Raw genomic sequence first — 14,512 nt, 5'->3', positions numbered from 1 at the left:
CAGCATTAGAAGAGCACATAAAAATAGATACGTTTAAAACAGATCTCGGAAATTTAGCTATAGCGCGAGCAGCTTGCGTCGTGATGCGCGTGATCGAGTGGGTTATGACAAAACCCAGGAGCATAAATGTCTGAACTACTTTCAGTTTGCAAGTCCATCAGTCACTAGTAAACTAAATAGTTATTGGCGAAACTTTGATGTTCGCATGACTTCTGGTTGGAATCTAATTTGTTGTAAGTTCTTTTACTTCATTTTGACCAGAGTTGATTCCCATTAAATACCCCATTAAATCCCCTTTACCATGAATTTATTTATTAACATGAATATATATGTGCATTGACTAGTTAAACTACATATTCAGGGATGGGAGGGGCTTAGTTTGCTTGACGTCAGTGAATTTTCGGCGGTTTGTTTTTAAAGCTAAAGCTCTTGCCATGCGAAAGGCTAATTATGCTTGTAAATTGATCAACTACCGGATTAATTTACCTCCAACAGCAGAAAAAACCAACATCATCAATTCTCACGAATTCAAATGTTAGTAGTTTATTTTCAACCGTTACATTCATTTTCTTAATGGCCAAGGCCTAGCACTTTACCAACAGTTTTCAGTTTCAGGAAAAACATTGCAGGCAGTTATGTTTCATTTAAAAGATCAAAATCACTTTCGGGCATCGTGTTGAGATATTTTTTCACGTATCGGCGATTATTTGTAATATACAGTTGACGCAGTTTGGTAAACCTAACCGAAAATTGTATCCCTCATACAATTTTGTTAAACTGGTCGTCTGCTGTTCGAGCTTCCAGGTGTCTCGATTTTGATTGGCTACCGCGATGACGTTAAACGCGTATGTAATAGAAAGGTCCCTCCCATCCCTGAATAACATGATAGAAAGGCTAATGATACACATGTATATTCATGTTAATAAATAAATTCATGCCTTTACTATTTCTACTTTCAGCATACTGATTTACCCTGCGCTTAAAGCAATTCAAGACGTGATATGTACAAAGTAGAACTTCGGCAGAAGGAATATGCTTGTTTACTAAGTTCATTTCTATAAAATCTTTATCTACCATTACTATATTTGTATTGCTAACGCAACTATTTACTTGAACAAATTTTGAAATGCATTTATCTATAGTAGCTGAATCTTCCCTTCTAACAAAAAAGTAGCAAACTGGGAGCCTATTCTCTAACTGCATTTGGATCGTTCCTAATCCAAATGATTTGGATTTGGGGTCGATTCATCCCCAAATGACACTAATCGGTATTCTGTAACTCCAAATCCCTTTTCATTTGGTTCAAACCCTATCCAAACATTTGGCAAGCCAAATGACCGGCCAAATCGTCATTTGGATAGCTCTTTTCCCCATTTTCACCCCGTTTGTGGCCGCCATTTTTTTAAGTGGAAAAAATATGAGAGTGGGTCCTTTTTCGTTGTAATTTTCATATTTTTTGAGGATTTGCTCATGGATGGATTTTAAATATAATATAAAGTAGGTTTCAAGCTTTAATATAAGCCTAATATCATAATTTTCCACCTTTTTATTGTCCCACAATCTATTTCTAAACTTGGCCCTTTTTTACGGCGGTGACTAAGCCTTGGCTTACCGTTAATTTTTGCCATTTAAATGTTTGCCTCTCGTTGCCCGTTACCTCGCCTTCTCTTATCGTCGTATTTTTAAAGTTTAGACTTTGAAAGTAGTGCTTTGTTTTCTTAAATTTAACTTAATTGTATAACATTTCAATATTATAATTGCGTTAAACGTCGGTATTTACGAATTCAAGGGACGCGCCTTGCATTTGAATTTCGTTCCCTCGAAACCACCCCCTTTAAGGGGCCGGACTCCGAAGGCTTTTTCTTTATCGCCGTCTGTCAGCTGTAGTGAATAATGTCTTTTACAAAAAATGTATGCGGTCAGTGTGTTGTTTTTGCATTTTAATGCTTCTAATCGTGGTACGCGTCGAGGTTTACGAATCCAACGTGTGTTGCGAAATGAAAATCAAGGGTGGATACTCTATGATCTATGCTTTAAAAGGAATTTGACGGCGAAAGTCAAGCAAAACGGTATTAGGCCTTGCCAAAAGTTGACAGCTATAGTAAGCCTTCCTCAGATAATCACATGTCAATGATATAAGAAATTGACCCTCGGATATCCTGTGACTAGGAGATGGTTATAAAGTTACTAACTCTCGATTTTGGAGGTAGATACTGTCTAGTGACACTTAAAGTAACGACTTAATCTTATAAACAGACTACCATCATAAGCCCATATCGTAAATTAACCGATGTTGATATCAAAGCTTAATAATTTTTTTTAACTCCATGAATCTTAAATATCAACATCAAAAATTATCTACTGAAAGAGATAACTACTTATACTCCATTCAAATTTCTCGCAACATTTCAAATTAACGAATAGAAATGTGCAAATGAAGTTCAAACTGATTAATTGGGCAAATTGCTATATTGGTCACCGTGACCGATCACAGATAGATTTGCGTCCTTCAGTAGTGTTTATTATGCTTGTAAAATGGTAAGCGAAATCTGTGATTAAAGTTTAAAATAGACTTGAGCAAAAAGGGCTTTATTCATATCAACTCGATTACCGAATATCTAAATTTGACTAAAATTAACAAAATATTCTCTTCATGATTAAAAATCTTGTTTGAAGCAGCAAGCCATCTAATCCTTATTCACCTTATTTTGAAAAAAAAAAATAGGTTGATACCTCTTTCAGTAGATGATTGATTGATATTTCAGTTTCATTGAGTTTAAAAAAAATTGATTCCACCATTGGTTAATTTACAATATTGGCCAATCGACAATCACAAATTTTAATAACTAAATTACAAAAACCGGTTCAAAACTTTATTAGTTTTGAAACAATTAAATTCTAATATTAAACATATGTACTAGTTAATTCCTCGTTGGTAATTTATTTATTGCCTTAGTGAAATTAACGCTGAATTTTATATACACAAAATAAATAATAAATTAGCTTCTAAAATTCAAATGTAAAAATGTGTGCATTATTTCCCAATTAATAAAAGATATCCACCTATTTTTCATTCAAATTAATTTCCCACTTAATATTAATTAGGTTTAATGAGCTTAAACTATCAAATTAAGAGGTTTCTTAATTTTAAAAAATTAATACAATCTAATAGCGATTTCCACTGACTGCTCGCGGAGCGCTCCCATGGAGCCATATAAATGGGAGAAGTAGTTCTCGGCTTCGTTAAAGACTGTTTTTGCTAAATCAGGGTCTCCTGTATTTATTGCTCCATGGCAGCGCTCCGAGAGCAGTAAGTGGAATTCGCTATAACATGCAAAAACCCAAGGCTTAAAAACATTTTACTTTTATATTAAACGCTGCAAAAGAATTGACCAATAAACGCTAAGTAAAATTACGTAATGAAAGAGGAAGTGACATACATTTGGTTTGGATAAAGGTTTGGCGGGAGATCCAAATGTCGATTTGGATTTGGGTTAGAGAATACGGTTTTAAGCGCCCTATCCAAATGGAGCCGATCCAAACGTTTAGATTTGGATCATCGTCCAAATGATTTAGATTTTTAGAGAATAGGCTCCCTGGTCTACCATTAAGATTTGCATCTTCGCAGAGAATAACATAAAGGGGGAAGCCCTCTATATTAAGCTTATAAGTTCCATCCATAAAAAGAACATCATGGTACTTTAAGCATAAATCCCTCATAGTGGGGGTTTGAAATAAAACGTATTCTAACTCATCATTTTCATCAACTTCAATACCAATAAGAGAATCCTTGGGTAACAGATGTTTAAGTTTGTCAATTAAAATCTCCCCTTGTGATCTACCATCCTCCTGTTCTGCCCTTAAATTTGCTCTTAGATTTTGTATATCTTTAGATGTAACAAGTTTTCCAAAATTATCAGACACAAACTCTTTAACTTGCAATTTTGGGACCTTTAACTTCAGAATGGTTTCTACTCTATTTTTCTCTTCACCATTTAATCTTCTGTTATTGGGATATTTACTAAAAATGGAGGGCTGAACTGGATGGTTGTGTATCAACTTACAGCAAGTAACCTTATAATTCGTTCCACATTTAGACACCCTACAAGAGAATTGGCAACGACGGGCATTGTGCTGTTGGTTTTCCCTAATTCCCTTACTTCTACAGCGAACATCACCATGATGTTTACAAGCATAATGAACAAATTTATACTTACCATCGTCGTCGAGTTTTGATGTCCGTTTACACAATGGATGGCTGTTCTGCTTACACCACGATTCTATCGTCAATTCAACATCCTCCCAAGTGTCAAAAATGGCTCCATCAAAGATTGGCTCCATCTTTGTAACCTTTCCATCGTCCTTGCTGGCACAATCCTCAGAATCGGATGTTGCACCGCCACCAACTAGTATGGGACACTCCTGGTTCTGCATCTTCTTCCTGAAATAACTCTTACACTTTGCCGTGTGATTAGTAACTGATTGCAAAGAACTATTACACTTTGTCATGCGATAAGCAGATTCCAAAGAACTCTTACACTTTGTCATATGATTAGCAGATTGCAAGGAGCTCTTACACTTTGTCATGCAATAAGCAGATTCCAAAGAACTCTTACACTTTGTCATATGATTAGCAGATTGCAAGGAGCTCTTACACTTTGTCATATGATTAGCAGATTGCAAGGAGCTCTTACACTTTGTCATGCAATTAGTAACTGATTGAAAAGAATCAATATTTAAAAGACCAAGGCAATCAAAACGGTTGAATGTAGAGACATTATACGACACTGAAGCTGGGGATTGGGAAAGCTGAGCGACTGCAGCTGGGGATTGGGAAAGCTGAGCGACTGCAGCTGGGGATTGGGAAACCTTAGCGACTGCAGCTGGGGATTGGGAAACCTTAGCGACTGCAGCTGGGGATTGGGAAACCTTAGCGACTGCAGCTGGGGATTGGGAAACCTTAGCGACTGCAGCTGGGGATTGGGAAACCTTAGCGACTGCAGCTGGGGATTGGGAAACCTTAGCGACTGCAGCTGGGGATTGGGAAACCTTAGCGACTGCAGCTGGGGATTGGGAAACCTTAGCAACTACGGAAGCAGATTGCAAAATAATACAAGCAGGGCGAGAAGGAGGTAATGGAGGAAGTTCCAGTAAAGAGGCATGCAATACTGAAACGGAAGAAGGGGCAAGAGGAGGAGAAACGGAAGACATAGTGGTTGCACTAACAAAGTTTCTACTACCTAAACACAACGTCAACGCTACTAAACTCCTAAACACAACGTCAACGCTACTAAACTCCTAAACACAACGTCAACGCTACTAAACTCCTAAACACAACGTCAACGCTACTAAACTCCTAAGCACAACGTCAACGCTACTAAACTCCCAAACACAACGTCAACGCTACTAAACTCCTAAACACAACGTCAACGCTACTAAACTCCTAAACACAACGTCAACGCTACTAAACTCCTAAACACAACGTCAACGCTACTACCAAACTCCTAAACACAACGTCAACGCTACTTAACTCCTAAACACAACGTCAACGCTACTACCAAACTCCTCAACACAACGTCAACGCTACTACCAAACTCCTAAACACAACGTCAACGCTACTAAACTCCTACAAACACAGTACAGCAGTACCAAGAACACAGTACAAAAGTACCAAAACTCAGCCAAGAACAGTCAGAGATAATCTGTAAAGATAAATAATTCAAGTTTTAGAGTCAAGTCAAAAGTCAAAACAGTTATCAGCTGTTCTCTTATCCTATTAATGGGAATTTAATGGGTAAATATAACCTATGACCTTAAAGCCTAGCCGAGGCTTAACAAACACGTTGTATTTTATTATCTGTTATACAAATAGGTTTATAATTTTGCAAATAACATACAAAGATATCAATTTGTAAATAACATGAGCTTATATTCCGTAAATTAAACCAATTTTAAGAATTTCAATTAACTAATTTACCCATTTAAAACCGAAATTCTGGAGAGCGATAAAAATGTTCACTTACCTCGTTCACTGGCCAAAGAAGAGTAAACTAAAATGGCGTCGGGCCGACCACGTGCAATCGTGCATGGGATTGGGAACCACGCCCACTGTGTGGGGATAGGTGATTGGCTACTGCTACACATTGTGTGGGAATAGGTGATTGGCTATTGCCACACATTGTGTGGCAGCAGTGCAGAGGCTATTCCCACACAATGTGTGGCAGCAGTGCAGAGGCTATTCCCACACAGTGTGTGTGGCAATAGTCACTCCCAATATTTTTATGATCCCTGAAGGAATTAATTCTGATATAAGTTGTTTTCGTGTTTAAGTACTAACGGAATTATGTATGAAGATATGTCTCCTGGTAAGTCGTTTTTAAAATTTAATAATTTAAATCCAAATATTGCTCTAAGCCTTAGTTCTGAAAGTATTTCATTTACCTTTCCTATGTTATGTTAACTTCTTGTAATATGTAAATAATTAAGATGAAGCTTCAGAAGGACCACCGAGAAAAAATTGCAAAAGAATTAAGTCATCTAATTTAAAAAACAAACGAGCCAAGAAAGCTGTCTTAACCGGGATAGAAAACAACAGGCCTGATACTGAGTCACTTTTCTCACTTAAAATCACTTTTTTTAAATTCGGTCACTAAAAGTCACTTTTTCGAAAATTAGTCACTATTTATCATTTTTTTAGGTTTCTTGAAATTTATCTTTTAAAATCGGGAACGCGTTCTGTGTACTGTAGGAAACCGCCTATATTTCAGTGCTTTCCAACGACAATCTAATAGCGTTTTCCTTTTGGTCCTCGCGGAGCGCTCCCATGGAGGAATAAAATTAGGAGATCCTATTCTTCTAACTACTACTACTTTTTTTATTGCTCCTTGGGAGCGCTCCGCGAGGACCCAAAGGAAAACTCTATAAGCGCAAGCCAGGAGCATCCTCCTGGCGCAAGGCTCGTAGAGAGAAAAGGCCTGAGGGAGCTACGGTACTGTTACTGCTGTAGCAGGTGTTTTTTTGGGGGGGGGGGCAAAGTTAAAATCGTCTGCTATTGTTTGCTTTCGCGCCGAATCTCAATTTCAAAAAGAAATAGACAAGAAAAAATCGAATCTCATTACGTCTTGAAAAAAATGTGATAAAATTTGCACTTCCTATATTATTATTTTAAATAATAACCAATTGCCATAAAAAAGTCATAAAATGTGATTATTAATTGTTATAAATGAGAAATATTGCTGTAACAGCATTATATCAGTATTTTTTCCACTTTGAAAAGTTCATTTGCGATATTTTTTAATCACTATTTATTCACTTTTCAGTTACTATTTTTAATACGGTTAGTCACTTTTTTCACTATTTTTTAGGCTGTAAGTGAGTATCAGGCCTGAAACAACATTGATCTGTAAGTTTAGAGTTGGGACAAGAAACTATTTTCAAATGAATATAAATTTTAAGTTTATTTCTATGAATTACAAGTGTACAAAACGGAAAAAAACCTGAAACCCAACCTAAGGGAGAAAAAAAATCAAAGAAGCCTGCGTTAAAAAGAAAAATTGATTTGTAAATATATCCTTAATATGATAAAATATGATTAATATTAAAATTCACATTCAATTAGAAATGTACCTGAAAAGTCTCGGGGTGTAACAATAAAAAAAGAAGTTAAAAAAATTGGGATAGTTGATGGTAAGGCCAAATTACGTTGCTAAGTGTTCCAAGTATTTAATATCATTAAATGTTTTTCAGAGAAAATGTATGACATAATGTTTGAAGAGGCCTTCAAAAATGCTATTCTTTTCATAAAAAATGACCTTCTCGATTTCCCAGTTAATGCAATTAACATGAAAGTCATACATTGGATCACGAATTTGCGATCAAATGGACTAATATAAGAAATTTTCAAAGAAAGGTTGAGAGCGTTATTAACAAAAACTGTTTCTGACAAGCTATATTCAGAGTATAAGAAAATAAGTATGAGCATTGATTGGACGGAGGCATGTTATTGTCAAGACATTGAAATAGCTGTATGAACGAATTTAAAGACTCCTTCAAGAGTTTGGTTAACGAATTTATGCAATGAAAATATTTCATTTTAGGATCCTGTCAAGGTAACTGGGCTACAAATGCTTCTTCGGGAGCTCTACAATGCAAATTTATTTCTTACAAACAAGTCGTCGGATACTACGCCGAAAGAAGAAATTGAAACTCCGGAAGATGACGAGGTCTTCTTTTATGTCATTGGATTTCTACTGAACTATCTATTAAATCTGACGAGATGAAAATACTAGGAAAAGTTCTTGAAGAGACTGATCTGGAAAACGTTTCGCCCAAGTACAAAAGATGGACAGAGATGCAAGATAGAGGAGCACTTAAATATCCAAATGCTAAAGCTTTAACTATCTTCAAAGACATTCAAAAACATGTTGGCCAATATTATGGTGAAATTTTGTATAAAAACAAAAAGAAATTAGTCTTGGAAGCTATCACAGATGACAAGGTGATAGAAGCAAAATGTACTGAAATTTATACCGCAGCTGATGTGAATGAAACTCTTGCGAGTAAGGTTAAAGAGACCTTCCTAAGAAAATACCTAAATACCATAGGGAAGGGGCACACAAATAAAATACGGAACATACTGAAAGGAAACGAAAGGTGTAAGCAACTGAATATCAAAGCTAAATCTAAAGAAAAAACTGAAAAAAATTGAAGGCAAAGTTCGAAGAGAAACAAAAATTAAAACAAACATATTTAATCATTTAGAATTATACCACTAGTGATAAAAGCAGCAATACCTATCTATGTCAAAAAATATGATCTCATAGCCATTGTGATTAAAGTTTGTTTTATTTGAAATTTTTAAATAATTTTTCAGTTTTTCATTGACAATTTCCTCCATTTCCAGTCGTTTTAACATTAATATTTCTTTCAGCTAATCTTCGAAGTCTTGGTGTATTTTGTGCAAATTTATTAAGTGTTGGTTTGCTTCCTGCCATACACGCTTGCCTATGTTTTCCAAACAGTTGTTCCAAAGGGTATTGATTGAAGAGATCAGTCAGCACAAATTTAGCTCCTTTGCTGAGAAAAAAAGGCACTAGTTCTAAAATGCAGTTTGCTATATCAATAAATACCGTTTTATTAGGCTAATTGATTAGTGCAGCATTTCTCGTGTAATACTTAAAATTGCACTCACTTGTTTGGCGTAATCCAGAGAGGGTTTCTTGAGAAAGCATCATTCTTTTTTGCTCTGATAATTTGACTGGTTGTGAGTAGGCATAATGCTCCCACTCATCCAAGTAAGGTAGGTAAACATCTCTAAGTCACTAATAGTAAAAACAAATGGACATCGAGTATTTAGATTAGTCTTAGAAATAAGGAAAAATACCACTTACATTTAATATGCAATCATTCGGTGTGTAAAATGGTCTAATACTTGGATTGCGCGATTGATATCCTTTCAAAACATGTCTTACATTCATAATATCAAACCATTTGTTAAATATTTCAATGAATCTAACAAGTTCCGTACATGTGTCTCCAAATTCAATTTTCAAGGCGTTTGCCACAGACTGACTGAGCACTTGGGTAGCGTATTTTACTTTCATTCTGTTTTGAAGGTTTACGTGTTCTGAAGTTAATTTGTGTAGCTTCACTAGGTTTCCCTCAGAGTAAAGTCCTTGTTATAAACATCTCTTATTTTGCTCCACATCAGAAGTTCCCCATTAATTTTCATAAGCCTATGTTTGTTGCATTCTTTGCTGTTGGCTAAACAATTTCTGACGGTTTTAATGTGGTGGATCAAAAATAAAGTAAACAGGTCGAGCTTCAGAACCAGAGTAAGGGTTGTTGCATTTGAAATACCCTTCTTTGCTCTTAGAATTCATGAGGAAACATTTCCGATTTGTGGCAGCTCCATCACCAACAACAGACAGAACTTTAAATCCACAAAGTTCCAATTTTTCAATAACTTCCCAAATTAGTCTGTCAATCTTTTCTGCAGTTAACTTTCTAGTTGCGAAATAAGCAAATGGGTATTTGAATCCACCTAAAATTCCTCTTGACATAAATTGTAGAACGTGGGAAGCAAGTGGTTTTTCTCTGTATTTTTCAGTGTTGAGCGATGCAATTTTTTCATCAATGTTGCTAAGCTGAGTATATCCAATTAAATCACCAGTTTCAACACTATATACGAGGTCTTCTTCTATTTTAATTTCGTCCAATACCAAACTAAAATATTCTTTATATTCTGGATCTTTAGACTTGTCAATATCTTCTTTCATTTTTCTAAAAACATCCCCATGAAATCCAGGCCTTGAACCAAAATTAGAGGCATGTTTACGTAATGTTTTTCTTGAAGGCAATTGAAGGATTCCGGATCGTTCTAAAACATCGTATAGAGATGCAGACGTTTTATGCATATATATGCACCACTGAAGAATGTAGGGATGCTAACGTCTACGGTTAGAAATTTTCAACTGCAACACTTCAAATTGAGTTTTCATGAACAATCTTCTGAATTCTTCATTGGTTTTATTTCTTGAACTTCCAATCGCAGTATCACCCGTACTTTTTGAAGAAGTAAGATGTTTCTCTAGCATACTTGTGAAAACTTGATCTGTTTCTGTATCCAGTTCCTGTCCATTTTTATTGATAATTCGTTCATATTTAATGCGTAAGCGACTCATTTTGCGTTTCACCTTTGATAATGTATAACTCTTTTTCCGCAAACAAACTACTAATTCTTCTCTGGACAAGTTCTTCAATTGGGTAACACTGTTTTCCAGTTTTTTAATTCTTCTCTTTGCGATTACTCGAAATGAATCTCTTTGTTTTAAACAATAAAAACATCTTTTTCTATTGCCTTTTTCGTTAATAATCAGAGTACATCGGTTACTATGAACGCCTCCACCAATACCTTGAAATCCCAAAGGTTCACTACGAGCTTTAAAGATTTTTATGTATTCCTCATCTGGGTTTCCAACACAAAGTTTGGATTCACTTAGTTTTTTTAATACCATATCAAGCTCTCTACCCGTACAAAAATTTACGGCTGCATTTTTGCTGTTAATTAGATTTTTTAGAATCTGCAATATATTGCAAATAAACTGGAATATTCTGGAAAAATACTGGAATAAACCTGAAAAATGTTCAACTTCAGACAAAATTAAGATGCATTCCAGAGAGCAATGCAGAACATTTTAGACGTTTTGCAGAAAAAATATCTTCCGTTGGAAAACTCAGTACATCAGTATACAAAATTTAGCTACTGTAGAGTCATAAAATAGTTACCTTATACAGCTAGAAAACAGAGGGGAAATAGTAACTCCCGTAAGAAATCAGGATGTTTGTAGGCTCATTACAGGTACTGTACCTTCCAGATATATTGTATGCATGTTACAGTCAGAAATTGCTAAGTTTGTAGGATAACTGCAGGCGTGTTTCGGATACTTTTTAGGATAATTGCAGGCGCGTTTCAGATACTTTTCAGGACCATCACAGGCGCGTTTCAGATACTTTTCTGGACCATCACAGGCGCGTTTCAGATATTTTTCAGGATCATTACAGGCGCGTTTCAGATACTTTGTAGGATAATTGCACGAGCATTTCATATAATTTTCAGGATCATTGCAGGCGCGTTTCATATACTTTGTAGGAAAATTGCAGGCGCGTTTCAGATACTTTTTTGGATCATTGCAGGCACGTTTATGATACTTTTTTGGATCATTGCAGGCGCGTTTCAGATACTTTGTAGGATAATTGCAGGTGCATTTCCGATTCTTTGTCGCATAATGGCAGGTGCGTTTCAGATACTTTGCAGGATCATTGTAGGTGCGTTTCATATTCTTTGTAGGATAATTGCAGATGCGTTTCAGATACTTTGCAGGATCATTGTAGGTGCGTTTCATATTCTTTGTAGGATAATTGCAGGCGCGTTTCAGATACTTTGTAGGATCATTGCAGCCGCGTTTCAGATACTTTGCAAGATAATTGCAGCCGCGTTTCAAATACTTTGCAGGATCATTGCAGCCGCGTTTCAGATAATTTTTAGGATAGTTGCAGGAGCATGTCAGATAATATTTAGGATAGTTGCAGGCGCATGTCAGATACTTTGCAGGATAAATGCAGGCGCTTTTCATATACTTTGTAGGAAAATAGCAGGCGCGTTTCAGATACTTTTAAGGACCATTACACCACGGAGCTTCTATTAACCGGGAGAGGAAACTTCCTTCCCCTCAAGTACTGTAAAGGCCCTTAGGAAACGTAGACACTATTTGTCCCTAAAAAGGGGCACATTTTTAATCCCCCCCTCGGTTTTCACTGGTAAAAAATTGGAGCCTAGGTAAACAACAAAGATGGCCGCCTTCACTCGTTCGTAGAAAGACATAAGCCTCGGACTTTTTAATGTTTAATTGCTATAATAATTGGTACAATTTTAAAAATTAAAATGGATTGCGATTACAATCAGTTAGTTTGTAAAAAGGGGAAGAAGAATAAATGTGTTTACGGAAGCTGTAGAAGCGATTCACGATATAAATCGTCCTTTTATGGCCAGGAATTAAAGTTTATAGTCCGTACCTTTTTAGTCTTAGCAGGGAGAGAGGCTTTTGTCTCCATTTGTATAGTCACAAAACCTTTATTTTCAACATAATCACGGAGCTTAATATAATCTGGATTTGTTCAGAGCACAACGGAGCTACACGACCACGTTCAACGTCTTCAAACTTTCAACGGCGGTCGGTAAGCCTTGTCTACAAGCAGGGGTCGCGTTCCTCCAACTTCCTTACGACAAGAAAATGACGTCAGACTTTGTTTACTTCGACTCAGTGTGCGCGCGAGGAATGAAAACGGTGCGCAGAACCGAGGTACGCTAAGAGCGAGGGGGAAGAGACCGAGTTTCCTCTCCCTGTAATAGAAGCTCCGTGCGGAGCCTCCGAGATATCTAGGCCCATGCATCTAGCGAAGCGAGAATATTTTTTTGACTAATTTAGTTCGCCGTGTTTTCCCGCTTGGTTGCGCTTTCAGCACCGTAAAATAAACAAGTTCAGCCTCATGACCCCGTCGACTGCTACAATATTAGGGCAAGGTATAGAAGGAGAGCGGTGAAGCCGAGGTCGCGGATAGTTAAAAAATGTTTTTGAAAATTTCCGAAGACCTTTATTAAACAATCATTCCAAAGAAGTAAAGGATAAAAATGTTAAGGTTAAAAAAATTAAAGGTTTTGAAGGGGTAAAAAATCCTCTAATGGTATATGAAAACTGTGAATTAGGAACTTCAAGAAGTTTTGTTTTACTAAAAAACAACGATGTTAAAATCTCATAATTACTTTTTTGTCCATACAATCTAACCAATAGATTCAATAAAAAGTGAATAGCCCCTAAAAATTACGTTAATTTAAAGGTGAAACCTTTCTCTTTCATAAAAGTTTTATAAATGGCCCCTAAAATGTCATCGATAATTTATGGAAGACCCCGGTCGCAACGGTCATTAAAGCGCCACCTCGTACACAATATGAAACTGGATATTTCCCCACGTAAAAATCGACATGCATGGGCCTAGATATCTCGGAGGCTCCGCTCCGTGATTACACACTGTAAAAAAAAATTGGATTTTGATGTGGTGTATTTGTACCCTTAAAGGTATTTTCTTAAAAAAAAACACCTTAAGGTGTTTATTCTAACCCTATAAGGTGTCAAAACAAGCCTCAGGGTTCTCTGTTGGTGTGTTTTTGTACCATTTGTAAATATTTTATGTTGTGGAGGGTGTTTATTTAGCTTATATCCCATTGGATAGAATCCGTTGGGCAGAATTTCATTCGACAGAAATCCCATTCGGCCGAAAATCCCATTCGACAGAAATCCCATTCGGCCGAAAATCCCATTCGACAGAAATCCCATGCGACAGAAATCCCATGCGACAGAAATCCCATTCGGTCGGAAATCCCATTCGACAGAAATCCCATTCGGCCGAAAGTCCCATTCGACAGAAATCCCCTTCGGTCGGAAATCCCATTCGACAGATTGGTCATGTGAATGAAATCATTAAGTACAAGAAGAGAATCCAACCGTACATGGGGCAAGCAGCCATTCTCGTTCTGCCAAGAGCCAACGCTAGAGGTAGTGAACGATGACTGGCGTCGCTTTTTGGCCCAAGCTTGAAGCTGCTGTTAACGACGATTCCGGCTTATTAATGGAATAAATGAATTCGTCTATATCCGATTCCACACACCGAACCTAACCAAACCTAACCAAACCTAACCAAAACTCACCAAACCAAACCAAACCTAACCAAACCAAACCTAACCTAACCTAACCTAACCTAACCTAACCTAAGCAAACTTAACCTAACCTAACCTAACCCTAACCAAACCTAACCTAACCAAACCTAACCTAACCTAACCAAACCTACCCTAACCTAACCAAACCTAACCAAACCTAACCTAACCTAACCTAACCTAAGCAAGCCTAACCTAAGCAAGCCTAACCTAAGCAAACCTAACCTAAGCAAACCTAACCTA

The 14,512-nt window shown here is 36.7% G+C and overlaps 1 protein-coding gene and 1 long non-coding RNA gene across 3 annotated transcripts; one reads left to right on the top strand and one right to left on the bottom strand.

The window, feature by feature from the left end:
- Nucleotides 1-3,947: 3,947 nt before the first annotated feature.
- LOC149682679 (uncharacterized) lies at nucleotides 3,948-5,715 on the bottom strand. The gene is made up of 2 exons (XM_089834323.1): nucleotides 4,218-5,715; nucleotides 3,948-4,102 (listed from the first exon to the last, which is right to left on the bottom strand). Exons 1-2 carry the CDS (start codon nucleotides 5,209-5,211, stop codon nucleotides 4,056-4,058), a joined length of 1,041 nt encoding a protein of 346 aa, XP_089690449.1. The 5' UTR covers nucleotides 5,212-5,715; the 3' UTR covers nucleotides 3,948-4,055.
- A 279-nt stretch (nucleotides 5,716-5,994) lies between these two features.
- LOC149682678 (uncharacterized) lies at nucleotides 5,995-8,296 on the top strand. 2 transcript variants are annotated; one of them, XR_016365510.1, is made up of 6 exons: nucleotides 5,995-6,365; nucleotides 7,365-7,402; nucleotides 7,477-7,560; nucleotides 7,619-7,686; nucleotides 7,747-8,024; nucleotides 8,097-8,296. It is a non-coding gene; the product is annotated as an uncharacterized LOC149682678 (long non-coding RNA). The 2 variants fall into 2 exon arrangements; XR_016365511.1 differs by lacking the exon at nucleotides 5,995-6,365 and having other exon boundaries at nucleotides 7,142-7,402.
- Nucleotides 8,297-14,512: the final 6,216 nt, after the last annotated feature.

Source organism: Phalangium opilio, unplaced genomic scaffold (assembly GCF_054372755.1).
Source record: "Phalangium opilio isolate 3A_F unplaced genomic scaffold, DU_Popi_V2 ptg000038l_1, whole genome shotgun sequence".
In the NCBI taxonomy this organism is placed as follows: Eukaryota; Metazoa; Arthropoda; class Arachnida; order Opiliones; family Phalangiidae; genus Phalangium; species Phalangium opilio.
The sequence above is the reverse complement of the archived record's forward strand: the minus strand, read 5'-3'. Positions and strand labels throughout refer to the sequence as shown.